The following is a 20629-nucleotide window of genomic DNA, read 5'->3' as shown; positions in this document are numbered from 1 at the left end:
CAATATGAGAGAGAGAAATTGTTGATCTACCTGAGAGTCTTTGAAGAACTGTTCTTTCTGAAGTATGGCTCAGGAAAAGGTCTACCAATAGTCAGAATCTAGCACAAAGAGTGAAAAAGCACCCATATTTTCTGAGCTAAACAATGCTTACAGGGCACTTAAATTCCAGTGGACGCCTACAAACAGGTTGATGATGTACAAATGCATCTCTCTTCTTCTTCCTTGTTTGAAATAATAGAACAGGAAAGACTGTTCAACAACAAAATCTGAAAAATTCAATCTCTGGCCCAAATATATTATATTCAAGCACATGGGAAAGTAAAGAACAGACTGGATGCAAGGGAACCCTGAAGAGCATGACCTCAGCACACCACCTGCCTCATCAATGCAGAGCTTTGAAGGCATTTGGATCTTCTAATTCAGTGGGGTCAGGTGGAATGTACATAGTGCACAGACTTTCCTTTTCACTGCTTTACATTTTAACAAAGTAAAAAATCAACCAAGACCACTTTTGGCTGCCAAAACTTCAGTAAATGCTGAAGTGAGAGTAGAAAAACCCCAGAGCATTAAACACCCGTTGTCTATTGATACAACCAAAGATACCACTAAAGGAAGCACACCTCATTCCATGGTATTGCTTTAATGAACTGAAAGTTATTTATTTTCCACAGGGTATGCTAGATCACAATTCCAGCTGTATTGTCTGAGTGACAGATCACATGCATTATGTAGATTTATCAAATATTTTAAATCCTTAATTTCTCTGTCTCCTGGTATCATCTCTTCACAGTATAAAAGGATTTCAGCCAGAATAATTAAATATTTAATTTTTCAGCAAAACCTAAGTATAAAATAGAAATGCAAATGTCAATCTCTTTTCAAAAGTAATTTTAAAATATTTTTGCATAAGTCCACAGGATATTGCATCCTTGAAATCTGTGGTATTATCGATAAGAAAATGGTCAAATATTCAGATCTGAATATTTTCTGATAATCTGTGTACAGAGGACTGTCATGTATTGACTGCCCTTCTGTTTCTATGTGTGAAAGTACCTGTAAGAATGCAATATTTTCTCTACACATTTAATTAATATGGTCATAATTAATATAAACAAATATTAGCATTATCACTGGGCTCTTACAGGAACTGGGAAAGAAGATTGCTTTGTTGAGAAAGTGATGATCAGTGCAACCACAGAATGGTTGGTTTCAGCAATCTAAAAGTGGGACACCTGATCCAATTTAGTCATCTAGGACTATTTGCAATCTGTAAAGAGAGATGGGCATCTTCACAGGGTAAGTCATACCAGTCTAAGCAGTTTACTGAGACATATGGAGGTGGCCTGCCAGAAGTTGGAGAATTAAGTAAATCCTTTGTCATGAGCTCCTTCCAAGTGCAAGCCCTAAACAGGCGTTAGTGCACAGTCCAAATCATTATGCCCAGTCATGCAGTTAAAGCAATGTAAGCTCCATATAACAAATATACCCTTTTTCCCCTGTACCCTGATTTTAACACAAATTAAGGACACCTGTGCTTCTACCTGACCTTTCATAAGAGCCCTTCATACAAAAGCACCTAACTCAAATATCAGATACAAATAATATTCTGGAAATACTGAACTATAATTGGTCATTTAATGGCTACACTTGACCATTGAAAGCCAAATTCTGACCTCCTTTCTTACACTGAATTATACTAAAGTTCATTGTGTATGTCTCATTGATCTTGCAGGGACTACTTTTGCAATAAAATTCTATTTTGTAGATATAAAAGCATCTACATTTGTTTACAGGTGACCAGTCTGAACTCCCTTCCACAGAAGATGAGCAATCACTTATAAATCAGGGACATTTCATGGGTGAATAATTACTCAATGTATTGAAAATATTCAAGATATAAAAGTAATCCTAGGTATTTCCATTGCTACTTGATGACATGATGAAATAACTTGTTTCTCCTTATGAATTATATTATAAAATTAATATAATTATTAAAACATATAGTTCTACTTGTGGTATTGGTGGCATCTAAGATCAAATAAGTTGAAATACATTTTAATATCAAACATAATTAAACGGTAAAAAGATCACAACAGGAAGACAAACTATTTCCTTTGTTTTACCATCTGCTTTTCCCTTTTTATAATTTTATTTTTCAATTGCTTATATCCTGTAAATCAAGTACTAAGACAGAAAAAACTGTTTTTGTGGGAACTTTTGCAACAGTTTATTTTGCAAGTCACTCCATATTCTCTCAAACTCTTTTGTGTCCAACTGATGTGATTGGTAGCAAAGATCCAACAGCCAGCTTGGCTCTTGCCTTATGCTGGAAATCCGACTGCTGTGATTTTTATGAGATTACTGTTCTCACACAAAACAGCAATAGACATTTCAGAAATATAAATAAAATATCAAAAACTACTTTTTGTTTATGCAGAAGATACTTTTCAAATGGAAATCAAGAAAATGGCAAGCAACAACAAAAGAATAGAAAGAATAAGAATTGCCCTTTAAAAAACTTATGCCTAAACATCCCAGATACAACTCACAAATCACAAAGAGGGAGAGCAACATCTATTTCTGTGTACTCCAAAAGAGTCCCTCCTGAGACTTGGTGTCTCTTGAGAATTGTACTAAATTCATGTATCTCAACAGCATCTCTGCTGGTTTTCTTAATTTTCTGTAGGTCTCATCAAGAAAAGAAAACACTTTAGGAGTGATTTGATGGTAATGGAACCATTACTCAAACAAAATAGCAAGTCATTGTGCCTCTAAATGATTCACATTCTGTTTTTCAGTTTGTCCTATAAACTTTACAGAATGTGACTGCATACACACATGAGTAAATTTACTTCTTTCTATTAATATTTTTAGGATCAATTTTTATTTCGAAGAGGTTAGTTAAGAAAATAAACTGTATCTCTGCAAAGTTCCTAGGTATGCATGGTTTTTATTATACTGCACCTTGACTTTTTTCCAGTGAAACAAACAGCTCATTTTGGTAGAGCAAATTGAAATTAGGCTAATTGACACAGGTCTCTCTACTTTTGAAAACTCTTCCATCTTTATTTTTAGCAGCACAGTCAGACATTATAGACAGTTAAAGGCTGATTAAGTTTGCAGAGTAGTTAGAATTCTAACTATACAAAACAGGGGGAAGACTCCTTCTGTGGGGATGTACATGAAGGAAATTTATAATTAACATTTTTGTTAAGGTTTTATGAAAGCACCACATTACATTGATGTTTTATTAAAGGACCCCATTTTGCTGTTCAAAGACCATAATGGATGCCTTTAAGGGATTCTGTGGGCAAAATCCAGAACAAATCTCAATGGAATTGTGATTCTTTTGTCAAATTTGAAGCTGAGGCTGTGATATTTCCCATTAAAACGATATAGTAAGCAACTTAATTTCATGTTACATTTCTGTTTAAGCACACAAACACATTATGTACTTATATAAGCTCACAAAAACATACAGACACAAATACAAAAAGAGGGCTTCAGAAACTTTTGTTAACTTGAAATCAAATATTAGCAGTCTGTGAGGTTAATGGAAGCAAGTCTAAGTAGATTTCATTTAATTCTTACCCTCTCTTTACCCTTCATCATTAATGCTGCTTTCTTTTACTATCACTGTTTTGCTTTTTCTGGAAGAGTGATGTTGTATATTGTCTCTATTCAATGCAACTATTAAAAGAGTATTCTGCAATATCTTATTTATTGGTTTATCTTATTATTGGTTCATGCTTACTAAGTTAATGGCCCAATTTGATATTTTTTTAATTCCAGAAAAGTCAGAATAAGAAATCTCTAATATTTTTCAATGAACTATTCTAATATTGAAGTTTTGATCCATGTACACTCACATTCAGAAACACACAGAGCTAGCTTCAAATCAATAGTGGCAAAAAAATTACTTTCTCAAAGTTTAGGTGAATCATTGCTTTCTGTAAAATGGCAAAAATCAGAAAAGAAACAAACAGGCAAATTCAAAAGAAACATTACTTTATGTATCTCCAGAGCACAAATTATTTTAGGAATAAGAAGCAACAGCAACCACAAATAAACAGGATTTAAAATTCAAATAAACTGTTCAAGTTATTACAACACTAGACTGATAGTCAGTAATGTATAAGAACCAAAGAAAGTAAAAAGGCTTATGCCCTTGTAATTCTTAACCTTAAAGAAAGATAATTTCCTTTCAGACTTCCAGTGCTTAAAAGACTGTTGATTTTACAGTCTTTAACAAAAGAAAAGAGAGAAAGGTTTTTCACTACTAAGCATTTTCTAGTATCTTCATAGGAAAACAAAAATGCTTGAGATTTGATTAGATCAGTAGCATCCTCACTGCAGGTAGCAAAAGTTTAAAAGCTGTGAATAACTTGACTAAATAGAGAACACAGATATCAGGTTTGTTGTTGGGAATTACAAATGTTATATGAGGAAAAGATTCAAGAACCAAAGATAAACAAGAAGGCATAATAAAATACATCTCAAGCCTGAGAAAACTTTATACCTATCAATTTTCCTTTTAATATCATTGGAGAGAGAGATTTTTTGATAGAGGCTGTGTCTCGAGCTTTTGGATTTCTTTCAGTGTTCCTTCTGCCTACTGACATCACAACATCACAGAATCACAGAATCATCAAGGTTGGAAGAGACCTTCAGGATCATCTAGACCAGCTGTCAACCTGGCACCACCATAATCACCTCTAAACCGTATCCCACAGTGCTGCCACATCCAGACACCTCTTGAGCACTTCCACAGACAGTGACATGATTTACAAATTGAACTCGTGGGCAAAACACAGAGAATCTTTTCTCTGCAGTTCCTAGATAAAAATACAGGAAGATTAGAATAAATGGTGTTTTTATGTTCAGTCTTCAAGTTCTGAACTAGAGATGGGAATACAGAAGCACAGAATCACAGAATAGGCAAGGTTGGAAGGGACCCCAGTGGGTCACCTGGTCCAACCTCCCTGCTCAGACAGGGTGATCCCAGAGCACATGGCACAAGACTGCATCCAGACAGCTCTTGGATATCACCAGTGAGGGAGACTCCACAGCCTTTCTGGATAACCTGTTCCTGTGCTTGGCCACCTGCACATGCCCTTTAAGGATTTAGCTAAAAATCAGGACTGAGAAACTACACATAAAATATCATAGAAAACCCACTGCAAGCAAAAATAGCAGTGGGAATAGGCTAAGGTTCAAGGCTTTCAATATTAAGTTATTAACAACTAAATGTAACAGCTCTTATATTCTTATTGAAACTTGGAGATTCACTAATTTTTTCACTTACCACCATTGTTTCAGACCAGATTTGGCCATGAGGTAATGCATTTTGCCTCCCAAGGAAAAGATAAAATAATGGGTGGGATATTGTTTAATTTTTAGCAGACATAGAAGATCATAGTACACATGCAAATGTTTCGTGGGCTCTGGTATGAAGAACCAGACAGGATTTCATTGCTTTTTCTCTTTTATGCACAAGAGGCCCTGACAAATGAACTGTGGTGTGTCACAGTATCATCTGCAATTCTCTGAGTCAAAATTTGGCTAGGGGTCATTCCCCCCTTTCTCCACCTATAATTTTACTTAAATCACAGGAGGTTTATTTTGAATTTACTACCACCACCACCATTCTTGATTTAGTTTACTTAGAATGAACATATTTTGGGTAGTTTTGTTACCAAATCCTTTAAATTTGAGTTAGATAAGCATAGGGATCGTGATGAATTGCCAGTTTGTGTCAGGTCTGCTTCTGTTCAAATGGAGACTTCTACTGTGGCACTTAAAACCACTTTCAAGTGGTTTTAGTCAAGAGTCCTATAGGTGCTTCACAGAAGAATTCATTTTTTTTCCCCTGACAATTAAAATGCATGTGCAACTGTCATATGAGACCTCTCATGTCTTTGTTCCATTACTTGGAACCATTTAACTTTCTGGTCACAAAAAATATTCTTTATTTCTATTTTCAGTTTCAGGGAACATACCATATTTTTTTTTTCATGAAACATACAGATAACTGTTTCAAATTAGAAATTATTTTGGATCAAGATACCAACTATGCATTTCATACACTAGTTTTCACTTGGTAATTCAATTTGACAGATGTGATGAGGCTGAGATAAGTCATACAACCATCTGTGGTAACATTTAGAGCTTCCCAAAGTAAAACACATACACCCGTCATTCCACCTGAAGAACTTAAAAAATACCCATCTATTTTCTACTTAAAATAGTAATCACAAAATAATCCCTTTCCAGACTTGGGTAACTATCCAGCCATGATTTACTGCAATATGAATCAAGGCCAAGGAGTAAAGGATTAGAGTAATGAGCTATCATTTAGCTCAGTGAGGTTATGAAAAAATGTTACCCTTTTTTTGAGAAATATGTGGTAAAAGACAGAAGACAAGGCATTGCTGAAATGACAGAGTGAATGCATGGCTCTGATATTTCTGTGTGAGCTGTATCTGTGACTTGTGAAGTCCAGTGCAGTGTTTGAATTGATGGCACAATACACATACAATAAATCTGATGGTCCAGAAAGTGCACAAATGCATGTTCTTGGAGACTTCACAGTGCTTCTGTCTGACAAGCCCAGGAGAAGTGGGGTCCTGGTGTGCAGAAAGTTTGGAAGGGCACCCCTATAACAAAGGCTACAAGAAAGTGTCAGCAAGCAGCCAGAAATCTTGGGACAGAAAGTGAAAAAAAAGTTCATGTTCCATGGGGAAAATATGATTTGGTGAAGGAGGCCACCAGGAAAATCAAGGCACATCCCAGACAATGTATGTAGTACATTTATGTATGTAGTACAGCAAAACTGTGTACTGCTGTTGGCACTACTCACAGAGATGGTGGTCACAATCAGCAATGCTGGGAGTGGTGGCAGTAACTAAGGAAAGGACACAAGAAGCCCTGACATAGCTAAAAACGTCAACACAAAAAGTAACATAGGCAATCTGCTGTAGCCACAGAAAGTAACACAATTGTAATAAACTTTTCAAGTAACAGCAAAAATACAACATCTCATAGAGAAGATCAAAGCCAGCTGCTGATGTGTCTGCTGTATTAGGTGTCATGACAATTGCATCAGGGTATGCTGCCTGAGCAAGCAGGTTTGCAAAAACTAGTGACAATTACTTCAAGCTTTTGCTCAAACTTTATAGAGGCTTTCAGTTTTATAATATGATATAGGATCCTTCTTTTACACATGGGGACAAGTAATAAGAACATATTGATTTGCTTTTTCCTTCATCTTCAAACACAGATTGTAAACTAAATAAAGAGTTCAAGACTTGACCTATCATCTAGACCTCAATAGTTTAAACAGAAATTTAATTTTCACTGTATGTACTTCAGGGTTAACGATATGAAAATTACCATGATGCACACACTTGCTAAAAAAATCATATTGACAACTACAGATGGGGTGAGAGAGGAGGTCGTTGAAAACATAAATGGAATTGAACCATTGTCACTGGTCTTTAATAAAATCTGTACCATCATTGTATTTGTGCAAATTAACTACTGAATTTCTCATACATTGTTCATGAATTTTTTCTTCCAGTTTAAGAAAAAATGTCACACTTTTCTTACAACTCAGCAATATGCATTGGGAACTGAAGGGAGACAGAAAAGTGATGAAAAATAGGTAGCTCATTTCCTGCACTCCTATAAAAATTTTACAGATAATGTTTTACTTTCACAGTTACCTGTGCATTTCTTGATATTGCTATTTCTTTTTCCATGTGATCCTAACTTGCATCCAAAATTCTCCTCCCAAAATTCTGCAAACCAGACATTTCTTCGATTGTTAGCAAGTGTTCTGCTCCGAAAATATCTATCAAATCCTGCATTGAAGAGAAATGAAACAAGCATTAAAATGTGATATGGTATAAAAATAATAATTTAAAGACAATATCAGATTTTTTATAAATATAAGAACAAGTAAAAGCTTTATGCACAAACTATTTCATGAGCACAGTAGCATCTAAGGATCGGATTACATTTCAAAGCCACATAAAATCATGGGGTACCTCTTTGTTGAACAAGACATCCAGGACACCTTTAATTCTTCTTCTATTTATATAGCTAATGACACCAGTTGATAAATTAAGATTTCTACTTAAACCTGATGATCACCAGCCTTACCCCTGCAATCTAGCTGCCATAATGAAATACTGATTAACACATCCCATCTGGATTAGCTCCTTACAAGTATTTCCCTGTGGCTCAGCTCTCTATGTAATATTAATCGTGTTCATTTTTCCTAATCAATTACCAGTTTAGCACACTTACCCAGACACTAAGAGATGTTACTATATCCAGTACCCTCATAGGAATAAGGTACTGCAAACCAACGTCCACGTCACTCTCTAAGTAAGAATCTTTCTTAATACAGTAGCTTCTTAAAGTAAGTTTAGGAGTGGAAAGCAGGGCACAGATCATTCTCCTCCCCAGAAAATAAGCTGATTCATAATCATTCATCCAATATTCTCCTTATTTGTCCCAAAGAATGACCAGGCTATGGTTAAGAAGCTATCAACTCCAAGTGTCATCATTATTAGACAATTACAAGATTGCCTAATTGCAGGTTCAGCATCTCCTGATTTCTCAACAGACATATGAAATTATTGTTGGATCAGGCCAACTCAGGTAACTTGGTTGGAAAGCTTTTCCTGAATTCCCTGTAATGAAGGATTGCATGCTTTTTAAATTATTTTAAAGAGAACTAAAGTACTTGAACTTTGACAGAAAATGAAATGCCACATGTGTCCTTACCATCTATGGATGTTCTTTTGGGTAGAATGGTTACTGCTCCTTCTGCAATCTCCTCCTGCTGCTGGACTGGTGAAATTTTTGACCCCCAGCTGTCTGAGCCAATCCAGAGGAAATGTCCAGACTGATTAGCTTTTTTGGCTGCTTCCAGTACTCTCCTGCAAGCAAACAACAAATGACCAATTAAACAAATTCTATTTACATAGAACTTGATATACCCAGCATTTATTTTCTTTATGCATAGGCTTACAATAACTAATTAATCTACAGCTTTCACAGTCTAAGGTATATTAAAAACAGCTGTAATGAACTCAAGATGTAGTAACATACAAATTAATTTGTTTCATCTTTAGCCATATTTTTCTAGCATTATTATTGGTTTCTTCCTTTTCAGTGACCAAATAATTATCTATTGGTACTGTACTCCTAGGAGCGGGGAGAAGTTTGGAACTACACTATAAATAAAGGACCGGCACACTCTATAATTACAACTCCATTTCTTATTATCGGATATCCAAGAATTTTTACACAGGATTTTATCTGAAGCTTTTTTGTTAGTTTATTTTCTACCAGCCAACCAAACATCTTTGTGAAGAGGAACATCTTCAAAATACAAAATTAGGAAACAGGCACCTAATGTCATCTTCGTTTGCAAACATGATCACTGCTCGAGCATTTGGAGTTTCCAACAAGCGCTTAATGATCTTTTCAAATTCTCCTGGTCTTGGTTCCCGAGGGATTTTGAGTGACTGAGCAATGCAAACACCTCCTAGGAAAAATTAAAAGGATAAAAAAAGAATTTAAACACAGTAAATATCCACATTTCAAATAATTCTTAGCTAACCAGGCAAGCAGAGAAAGCAAGGTATTAATCTGAGATACAGCAGCACAGTCAAAAGTAACATTATCTATGTGTTTTGAAACTTGCTTTGTACAGGCTTACACACTTTATTAAAGAGTATAACACAATTACCTGTTACTTTATATTTTAAGTACATTTTTAAACAACATTCTGAGGCCTGTCAAGCACCACACTCTGGATCAGCTGGACCGAGTTCCCCAGACCTACCAAACCTACGGCAAATGAGAGCCCACCCTTGCCACAGTACTGCATTGAACCATGGATCCACAGGGGTACAGTTACCTCTTGTTCATGATGGGCTTTTCGGTGTCACACACCTCTGTCACACCTCTGCTCTGTCTATTTGAGAGCATGTAGCAGGGAATACATACAGATCACTTTTAATTGTTATTCTCACATTCTTAAATGAGTTATCTTAATTATTTAAGAAGCTGCCATTGAGTATTCTAAATTACTAATCAGCAAATGAACATAAACTCATAGACGATATTTATATTTCTCCCTGACAGAGGATTCTGATTGAAATCTTTATATTTTACCTGTCAAGAAAAAAGGGCTAAATTCTACAGAAACTTAGTGATTTCTAATAGCTTTCAGAGACAGTTCAGGGGAATCTCTGCTCTCCAATTACAACACTGTTATCTGTATTTGAGCATGTAAGAGAAAAATTCCTTAAGCCTGCTTCAGGAATCACTGAGTCCATATTGCCACCAGTTTCCAATACCATGGGTGATCTTTCTGATTGTTTGCTGATTTCCTTATTTTAATATTTTTTTCTCTATGAATTACTGCCTGATTCTCATTACTCCATCTAGTGCCCACCAATGTTTGTTCCTCAAAGTTGTTATTTCAACCATAAGAGTCTATTGTGGGGAATCTAATCACTAATAAACCCACAAAATTAAGAAAATGAGAAAATATTTAGCTCTGATCAAAAGTGACAAGTTACTAGATAAATGCAAGCAAATTGTACATTTTACATCCCTGTATCTAAATACTTCTACACTGACTATTGTTTTCAATGAGAATAAGAATGTGTTTTAAAAGAGATGGTTCATTTTTAATGAGTTTTAAAAGAGGTATTCTATTTTTAATGAATGCTGGTACTTATGTACTGATGTATAAGATTATTTGAGACATGTATGCTTCTTTGCATTAAATACAGTTAGTCAAGTAAAGTCACAGTTAGACGGCTGTGTAGTGTATGGGGAGGCTTTCCAACTTTCTCATCTGTCTTGTCCCTCCTATCAAAATGTTAGAATCCTGTTTTTCCAAAGTTCTTCACAAATTAGGTTGATGCATACCTTCAGTGATAGGATTTGAACCAGAACAGGGGTCCAGCCAGGTGAGGCTTGGCATGTAGATCTACATAAAGGTGTTACCAAGGTCTCTTGGCTAAGCCTTCTTAAGCTTAACGTATTTAATCTTTAAGCAAAAGAAACAATATAAAGGTATATCTGAAGGTATTTTTCTTTATTTTATTCAAAAAATGGGTGGGAAAGGTTCAAAGCTGCCCCAAATCTGTCAGTGATTAAGAGGCATAACACAATGCACTTTATGACCTGCTTTAACTTCTTGGTCAGCTTTGATTTGGTCAGGCAGTTGGACTACATGATGATCATAGGTTCCTTTCCACTGAAATATTCTATTCTATTCTAGTCTAGTCTATTCTATGTAATAGTTTAAAAATGCTGGAAATTCATTATCAGATTTTGTGCTGCCTTTGCAGAATCTCGTTGACTTCAACATCTCTCTGAACAGGAAAATCCTAAGTTTGAATCAAGTTTAGACATGGCATAAATGGAGCATGGAGTTATCAACAGCCAGTGTAAATACAACAACTTTCAAATTACATCAGCCAGTTTTAGTCACAGGCAAGCATATCACCTTTTTCAGTTATGCATCAATTACTTTGGATGTTGCATTATTATTATTTTATTCGACTGAGAAATTCATTCTATAGTGCAGGCTTGTCCTGAATTCTCCTCTGCTTTACATGAAAGAGATAATATTTGCAAGTCAGAATACCTGACATTTCTAACAAAAATTGTTTGTATATAGGTCTTTACCATCCATAAATAGCAACAAAATAACATAAATAATTTACTCTTATCTGCTATAAAATGGAATATAGAACCTTTTTATGGCAAAAAAAATTCTTCACATTTTTACAAATATCCTGTTTCCCCATGATGAACAACTAATTTGCCAATAACAACAAATAAGCCTTTATAGAAGACAATCCTTATATTCACTAGGTGTTTTTGAAAATCCTGTAATGAAAAGATGGATGCTTTACTGTGAAAAGCTTTAACCAATTATCTAAGCTGATATTAGGCTATAGTGGTAGACATTTTAAAGTCCTTTACTTTCTTTCTTAAGTACCAGGGCTGAAATGTAAGAGAAATATTTAGCAGATATCCTGTAAATTTGACAATCTGCAATTCACTGTTAAAGAAATGCTCGAAAAAAATGCCAAGTTCTCAGATGTTTCCAAAGTCATTCAGCACAAAAAGTAAAACAGATCCTAAAAATGATATAAAGGAATAATTTGTTACCTCATACATTTTGTAAGTGCATTTTTCAACTAGTTCTACTCATGCAATGGCCCTTAAGGAAAAAAAAAAATTCATTCTATCCACATAAAAATCAAATGTAAATATTACAAAATGCATATATATAATAAACTACATACATCTATCTACAATTTGTGTGAAATGGATATCAAGCAATGAAGAACTGCAGTATCTAAAAAGGCTATTTTCAGTGAAAATAGTGTAGAAGAAACATCATTCCATCATTGCAGCAGCAAGCTCAGTCATGACTGTACTGTGTATCTTGGCACCTCTGTACTGAAGAATGCGTTAAGTACTACCAGGAACAAAACAAAATGCATTTCAGCCTTGTTGCTACATTTATAATTAATTGTGTAGGCGATCTCCAACTCACAGAACACTTTGTATACATCCTTACCTATATATTGCATATACAACTGTTGCTCAAACACATAACAGGGTATCAATTTTCAGCTAATGATGAATTGCTGGATCCACAAAGGTATTCACAACATTACAGTGTCTGACCTCTTGGCACCCTGCTGCCTTTGAAATCTACAGCCTGGGCTAAGTGCCCAGACACAGAGAGGGATAAGTGCCTAGGAAAAGGAATCCTATGAGCCAGCAAACTAAATAAGGAATAATTATTCCTCCAAAATAGGTTGCAGAGGTACTAAAAGGACAAGTTTAAGGCCAGTAGTTAGGATTAATCTTATCAAGTGCAAACAAAAGAGAGATTTTCCCAAATCAAGGACAAATAGGGCTTGAGAACAGATGTCTCTTACGTGATACCAATGGCTTTACCATTTGCTGCAGAGGTGCCATAGGGCAGATGGTTCATACATCTAAGGTCTCAAGAGAATTTATGGCTCTGAATTATAAGAAAAAATTGTGTTTCACTCTGTCAGCATTTCTGACTGATTTGGTGTGATGACTGCTTGTCTCTGTTGCTGGTTTCTGAGATCCTTCATTGTACTTTAAAAAACTCACATTAGGCTAAATTTCCCTTGGCTACAATGATGATAAATCTAACACCTGTATAAAGAAATGAGAGCTAACTTTCCTCTTACTGAGAAGAAAATTATACATTTAAGCCCCATCAATTAAAAGAACCTATAATGAGGCTTCAGAGAGGGCTGCACAAAAAAGTTTTTGAAGTAAAGAAGGAATAAGCCAGACACTCATTTCAGGTAGCTACTACAAACAGACATCAGTAATTGTACCCACTGCTATGGTATCTATTCCCTAATTCACATATGACACAGGAGATGAAATTAAGACTGTGCATCTATCACACATTTCAAAAACATTAAGAGGGCACTGAAGGAAAGTAGCTCTTTGTGGAGCTGTGTACTGTGGAGGAAGAGAAAGTCTTACACCAAATTCTGCTAAGCTTCTTTCACCTGCTTTCAGATTTGTAAAGCCAAGGTTGTCCTCAGTCAGCCCAGAGCTTGAATGGAGGAATAAAACAGTCACTATGAACTACCTTGTGTCAGAGATGACAACTATCCATTTGTCTTCTGTCCCTCAGCTATGAAGTGCCATACCCAGTGCCTGGGGCAAGGGGATGATAAAGGGAAGGAGAGCAGAGGTGGGAGCTGGAAATCAGGCTCATGGCAGGAGCTGCCCTATTCCTGATAAGAGGCTCAGTGCAGCCACTTTGCACCATGGTTACAGCTGGAAATTCACATGCTTTTTAAAACAGAGACATAACCAGACCTGGTCTACAACAACACGTTTGTATCTGTGTTGAGATAAAAATCATATATTAAAAAAATTGTTCCAGGCTAGGCTTGCTTTTCTTACAGCTACTCTGTATAATACAGCTTGTGGGAGTACAGGTTATCAGTAAACATACAAACCAAACTAAACCAAACTAAAAAAAAAAACAAAAACAAAACAAAACCAAAAAAAACCAAGCAAAAAAAAAAAACCAAAACCAAAAAAAACAGTGAGATATTTAAAGATATTGTCAGTACAGTGGACAAATAACCCTTTTTTGGTGGTCTCCCTTTTGGTGAGACAAATGGAAAAAAAAAAAATGAATAGGTACTACCTGCATAATCTTCATAGATAAACATAATAATACTTAAAATAATAAACTTTGATCTTTGCCTGTGTGGGTTTTGAAGTCACAAGATGCCATGCTGATTGTAAACCACTAAATACTCAACTATATGAACTTGTGTGTCAGAAGATATTGAAAGTGTATTTGGAAAATAGCAAGCAGACTTGGTAGAAAACTTGTACAAACAAAATTCCTTAAAAAAAGACCGAGATGGTGAATTCACCGAATGGTGAATCTCAATACAAATACAAAGGCTGAATTGTCTCCCATGCCAGCTAGGATCAGTATTACAGATCAGCTAAGTAGGATATATAAAAATGGTCCCTGTTTTTTGTACCGAGAAATTTGAAGACAGTTTTCGGTTCAAGTGATCTCTGTTAGGACCTCAATTGTACTACTCAGAACAATTTTACCCTCTAAACTATTTCCCCACATGACTATAAATAGCCTTACCATTGTAAGAGGGAAGGGATCAAGCTATGCACTTTGACAACCTATGTCTAATGATCTAGCAATGATTTGTTAAGGAGGTGTACCTCACCTGACCGAGTACACAGTCCTACCTGGCCAGAATTTCTCAGCTGCCTTCAAGTACACATGTCCTTTTTTACTGTGAGTTATAGGTCACCGGTCATTAGGCCAACAAAATTTTAATGTAGGTCTGTGGAAAGTTTCCAAAAGACATTACAGAAATATGTGAAGGCAGATCCTATTCCGAGCAGGGGAACAGATGTCAGAGACTCTGAAGAAGCCTCAGCAAGAAACTCCTGTGAGACCCACAGGGTGCTGCTGCAGGCAGACAGAGCCTCTGTCTGACAGCAGACTGTACACCTCTGACAATATGACATGACACAGAAGAACATAAGGAAAAACACACAAGTGCATTTCTCCTCTTCTTCCAGTCCTTCCACTGGTTATATTAAAAATCTAGAAAATCTAGACCCGGTTATATTGAAAGACTGTTCCAAATGTCAGGAACCTAGATCAATATGAAGATTATCGAGGATATTAAAAACTACAAGATGCTCCAAACTCTGGTTCTGTTGACAAAAATCAGAAGAGCTTTGTAATTCAGTGAATCCATCAAGACATTCTTTTTAAGCACAGAGTTCATTATTTCTTGAATGTGGATGGTAAGAAATCAGAATGTTAAAGAAAAATAAAGTGACACTTCTGCACGTGACTTTTACTGTTGTTGATAATCAGACTCTTCTAGAAATTATTATTTGAACTAAAACCAGCCTGCCGTCCTCTTGTGTGTCCCTAGATTCCCTTAGAAATAATTTTCTAGAGTATGAGCCAACAGGGAATGACACCTAGGAAGATATAATTACAAGTTGAAGATAAAATTTCTCAAGCAATAATTGAAAATTAAATGTTTCCTTAATGCCAAAGTGCTGTTGCTGGGAGGTGTGAATGCAGCCATGCATTTTGCCCAGAGCTACCTTTGTGTAACTCCCCCAAGAAATGATACTCCCACTGATGCTGCTGTGTGGACTTCAGGGTAGCTTAGCTTAACAAGAACCTGAGCATTCAGCATGCTCTGTGCTTCCACCAAAGCCAATGCCACAGCATCATGCCTGCTATTCATGTCCAAATCTGGTTAAATAAAATCCCATTCCAGTGCATCTCTTTTGTTGTAGCCACAAACTATCTGCTCTACAGAAATAAGCCAAACTCTTGTGGTTTTTCATTTCCTCAGAAGATCACCAAATACCTCAGCAAAAAATTCACTGACTTACTTCTGCAAAGGCAGTTAATTCTTCAGCCGGCAGTGGCAGTACTTTTTCATGTAAGGTAATAGAAAGAAAATAGTTTTTAAAAATAAGTAATATAAACAGGAATTTACTCAGAATTGACAAAAGTGGCACTTAATATCCAGTACACTTAAATATAATGGAAGATGAGAGATTTTGCTATAACCTTTGAACAGACAAAACATTCTGCGTTTCAAACCCATATATTGGTGTCTTACTTCCTTCACTTAAGTAAAACTGCATCTCCTCAAAATCCCTTAATATTTATGACAAAGATTTTTTTTATTGCACAAGCAGGTTGGTGATGCTTTTTCACTGACATGTCAGGTACAATTATGAGCTTTTCTACTCAAAACTAACAGCTGTAAGGAGATCAAAGTCTCTTTTTTTTATTACAGTGTTTTAGAAAAGGCTTTTTAGCAAAGGGTTTATTGTTGGTTCTTACCTTTATTAATTATTTTGTAAAAAAAAGAAATTAGAAAGCATTAAGCAAGACTATGAATGAACACGCAACATTCTGATAAATACAACTCAGCCATTCCTTTTCAAGCATTTTTTCACATTCCTACATGTACTCACAGGCATACAGCCAGGCATATTTCACAAGCACGTGTGCTCACACAGATCTTTACACTGTGGTTGAAGCAGATGCTAATTCTAAAATAGAAAAGGAAGAGAGAATAATATGACTCTACCACTACACGAGACCACTGGCCACTGGCTTCAGTCATCAGAGTCATTTTCTGAGAGACATGAAACAGGAGAGACTGGCTATTTTGAATTTCCATTCTGAAAAGTAAAACATTCTCTTTCTGGTTTTTTTTTTTTTCTCCCAGAAAAAACAGTTCCAAATGTAGCACTACAGATTCTGTTAACACCAGCATCTGATGGAAAAATAACTCCAAAGAATATTTCCCATCATATCCAGACACACAGATTTTTTTATTTTTTCACATTTGAAAAAATACCCAACCTACAAACAACACAATTTTTATCCTTTGATTTTTAGTGCTATTTATGCAAATGAAAGCCAACTTTCACAGTCTTGAAAGTGAAAGGCTAAAAGAAAAATCTGTAGTGGAGTAGTTTATGAATAGGTAAAAATTACCAGCCACTCAAAAAAAATTCTGAAAAGAATGAATCCTTGGAGGTTGTGAGAGGTGTTTTTCATCCACAGTGATTCCCTGTGATTGCTTCATAAAGGATATGGGATGCCCAGTCAAACTCCAAAACTATGTAATTGAAATAGGCCTCTGCTTACATTTACCGGCCAGTTGTTGCAAACTTTCATAGCTATGTCTTTTTACCATCACACTGGATATGGCTCTTGCTACTTATAGATTTAGAACTCATAGAGGCATAATATGAAAAATAAATACACTGTGATTTTCTGCTTTCTGGCTACATGCCAGGTACATCCTTAATGAGGAAAGGAAACACTCTATAATTTGGGGTTTTTTTCTTTTTTAAAAATCTAGGGAACCTAGGTTATGAAAAGAAATTTCATAAATTCTAAAATATTTTTAGTTTTCCTTTTAAAGTAACATCCGTTCTGATTAATATAAAAGTAATAGCATGAACTCAAAGCCTGGAATGTGGTTACCTAAAGTATTTTCCTCTAGAAGCAAATTTGCTTAAATATGGCCCTAATTCTTTCCTCCATCTCTCTACAATTCCCCATATTAATGGGCCTGACTGGCTGTAAAGATTTGAATTTGATATTCTGGGTAGTTAAGATGCTAATAGCCAATTCAAAGAAATTCTAGAGAAGGTTCAGGCATAAAAATCATCAGTTCACTTCCAAGTATAGGTCCCAAGTCACAACAGCTCTGAGAAGATCAGGAAGATGGCACAGGAGTTTATAGCATTCCTAATAAATATGTTTAGGCAGGAAAAGAAAGTCCACCACAAGAAGGACTGAATTTTGTTAAAAGATTTATTTCTAAATAAATATAATCTTTCTTCTTTTAGGATATTTGCTCCCTGCAGGCCTCTTTAGTTTATCAGCTTTTATTCCATTCACCACCATGTTTATTTTAAATATTTGGTGGTATAAAAGACTGTTTTCAGTTCAGCTGTCCTGGGCTGCCCAATTTTAATAGTAGGCTGCTATCCTACTTCTCCCTTGCATGCTTCTTAATGCTATAATGGTGTTCAGGGATTGCATTCAGTCACCTCTGAACTGAAATTCCGAGCACAGGCAGGGGAACCCAACTTTTAATCATGCCTTCGAAGAAAAATAGCAGCTGTAATTAATGTTCTCCTCCTGAAACTTCTTGATCTGCTTTGCAAAGTGAAGACATTCTTCTTCATTGTGGTCATAAAATAATCCCAGCTTCCTTGTATTAAAAAAAACCAAAACCCTTCTCCATTTTGCCTTCTTCAAGAAGATATGTAGCAAAATCAATTTTTATATTTCTTCATGTATTTCTGTAACCCTAAAATTCAATATCAGGAAATTATTCTTAAAATTAGGTGTATGTTATTTAGATTAGGCTATCTCTATTCATCCAATATTTATTTTTTCGTAATTTGAACTATCAAAATGGTTTACATATAAAAAATTACTTAACTTTAATGAAGATAAGTCTGAGTTTGACTAGTGCTGTTTGAGCTTGAGTGTAACATTCAAAAAAGCCTCAACTTGAAAACTAAAAAAAAAAATTGCCTCAAAAAGTAACTGTCAGCTAATTCTTTTTCAGAAACTGGAAAAAGATAATTCTGTACTTTTCTCAACATGGAATTATAAGCACAAAATTGCAAGGAAAATCAAGAAGGGATCACTTCTGACAGGGAATCTTGTACATAAATCTAATGCCAAGAAAGTAAATATGGTATCGATTCACAGTGTCTTACAACTAAATGGAGATGCACAGGGATAAAATTGGGTTCACTGCATAAATTCTCTACATAGCCTACACTGAAGTTAAGCCCTTGATAACATTATTCAAGTGCCCCATTGCAAGCTGGTGCTCAAGAGGCCTTGTCTACGTTCATGGAAATTTTCATCAGGAGCCATGATGACTTCAGCCTTGCAGGAACAAGCTGAAGTTTCCTTCTGTGTCACAATTATCTTACAGAGATAACATCATATATGAGGAGTTCAGCTGTCAACATCTATCTTCGTCTCTTCCACTTAAAGGTGATCAGAGTAATTTTTAAAGGCCTAACTTAGCTTTTGAAGGGCAGTTTGAGCTAAAATTAAATATTTTGCATTTGTGTGAAAATATTTTGAAGTATGAAATTACTTAGTGGTTGGATTTCTTAGCAATATTAAAACATTAAGATAAAATGGGATTTTTTTATGGATAGTTTTGAGGGTTTATTACTTGTTTATTTTTTAACTCAGTACAAAATAACATGTCAGACTACTGAAACAAAGCAATTAAATACTTGAGAAATAAATGTTTTATTTCCTCTGTATATTTCTGAAATTTAAAAAAAAAAAATTCAATATTTGTTTTAATTTATTTTAGTGTCAGAGTTTTCAATACAATGGAAATACAATTTCTGAGTGGTTGCATATATAGTGAGTCAAAGAATGCTACCCTGTAATGTCTGTATCAAATGGTTTTCAAGTGAGCTGAAATGTACATAGTTAAAAAACATAAGCATTTTAAGGCATGAAGGGTGTCCCACACAGCTGTAGAAGTTTCTGAAATTATTTATAATCATCTTTACTTGGGAAAAAAAGCCCCTGATAATCAATTTAATTTTTTAATGGTTCTAACTTCAGTTTGTAAACAACTCAGTCTGGTTACACCTTTTTCATCAAAAACAGATGAAACACCTCCCTCATTCTTCCAAACACAATAACTTGAATACCATTAAGTTTTGTTATCAAGTTATATTAAAAATTAGGAAGGCTGGCTTTATTTTTTTAAGTATCTAGGCTGCAAGTTACATTTACAAAATTCATATATCTATATATATCTATTTTGATGTTAATACCTAACTACTTATCTGACTTCAAAGTTTTTTGAGAGCTGGACACTTGGGTAAAAACACAATTAGGATCTAAAAATATTAAGGAGGTTTATCTGCTGACTTCTCACCATTGTGGGCAATAAAAAAATGAGACAATAAACCTAAATCTTATATATTGCTTCAGGTCTTTATGTTTCTTTACAACAGTTGAAAATACAGTGATATTAAGAATCAGCAATACTTCTTCTGTAACACAGTAGTAAAATAAAGGAGTTAGTGACTCTGCAGCTGTCCATATATATAAATTTACAGAAGTCTACCTTAATCTTAAAAATGTAACTGAATTCAAGTTGGCTACACAGACCCTGTATATTTAAGAAGGTTTGGTGCACTGTCTCTATGCATTTATTACCAAGAGCCTTCTGCATCTATGCATTTAATAACAAGTGGCAAAACTTGGTCTCTTGAGAAGTTCAGGATTGAGCAGATCAGCTAATTGGTCATTTCCTGAAGCATGTTGGGATAAAGATTAACTGAATTCATAAAGGCCTAACTGAATTCATAAATGTCTAGAGAAAAAAAAGCATGGGGACATAAATTACTAACCAGGAGACATCCTCAGGCAGCTGCAACAGGCCTGAGAATTTATAGCTGAAGGAAGCCACTGGAA

At 35.3% G+C, this 20629-nt stretch overlaps 1 protein-coding gene across 2 annotated transcripts in view; it reads right to left on the bottom strand.

Moving 5' to 3' along the window:
- GRM8 (glutamate metabotropic receptor 8) overlaps positions 1-20629 on the bottom strand; it is a 308210-nt gene that overhangs the window by 156331 nt on the left and 131250 nt on the right. For both annotated transcript variants that reach the window (XM_086886947.1, XM_086886948.1), the window contains exons 4-6: positions 9424-9559; positions 8794-8948; positions 7725-7862 (exon numbers count right to left, since the gene is read on the bottom strand). In XM_086886947.1, the coding sequence (XP_086743073.1) occupies positions 7725-7862; positions 8794-8948; positions 9424-9559 (429 nt within the window). The remainder of the gene's footprint in view (positions 1-7724; positions 7863-8793; positions 8949-9423; positions 9560-20629) is intronic.

This window comes from Cyanistes caeruleus, chromosome 4 (assembly GCF_971803275.1).
Source record: "Cyanistes caeruleus chromosome 4, bCyaCae1.hap1.1, whole genome shotgun sequence".
In the NCBI taxonomy this organism is placed as follows: domain Eukaryota; kingdom Metazoa; phylum Chordata; class Aves; order Passeriformes; family Paridae; genus Cyanistes; species Cyanistes caeruleus.
This window is presented reverse-complemented; position numbering and strand designations above follow the sequence as displayed.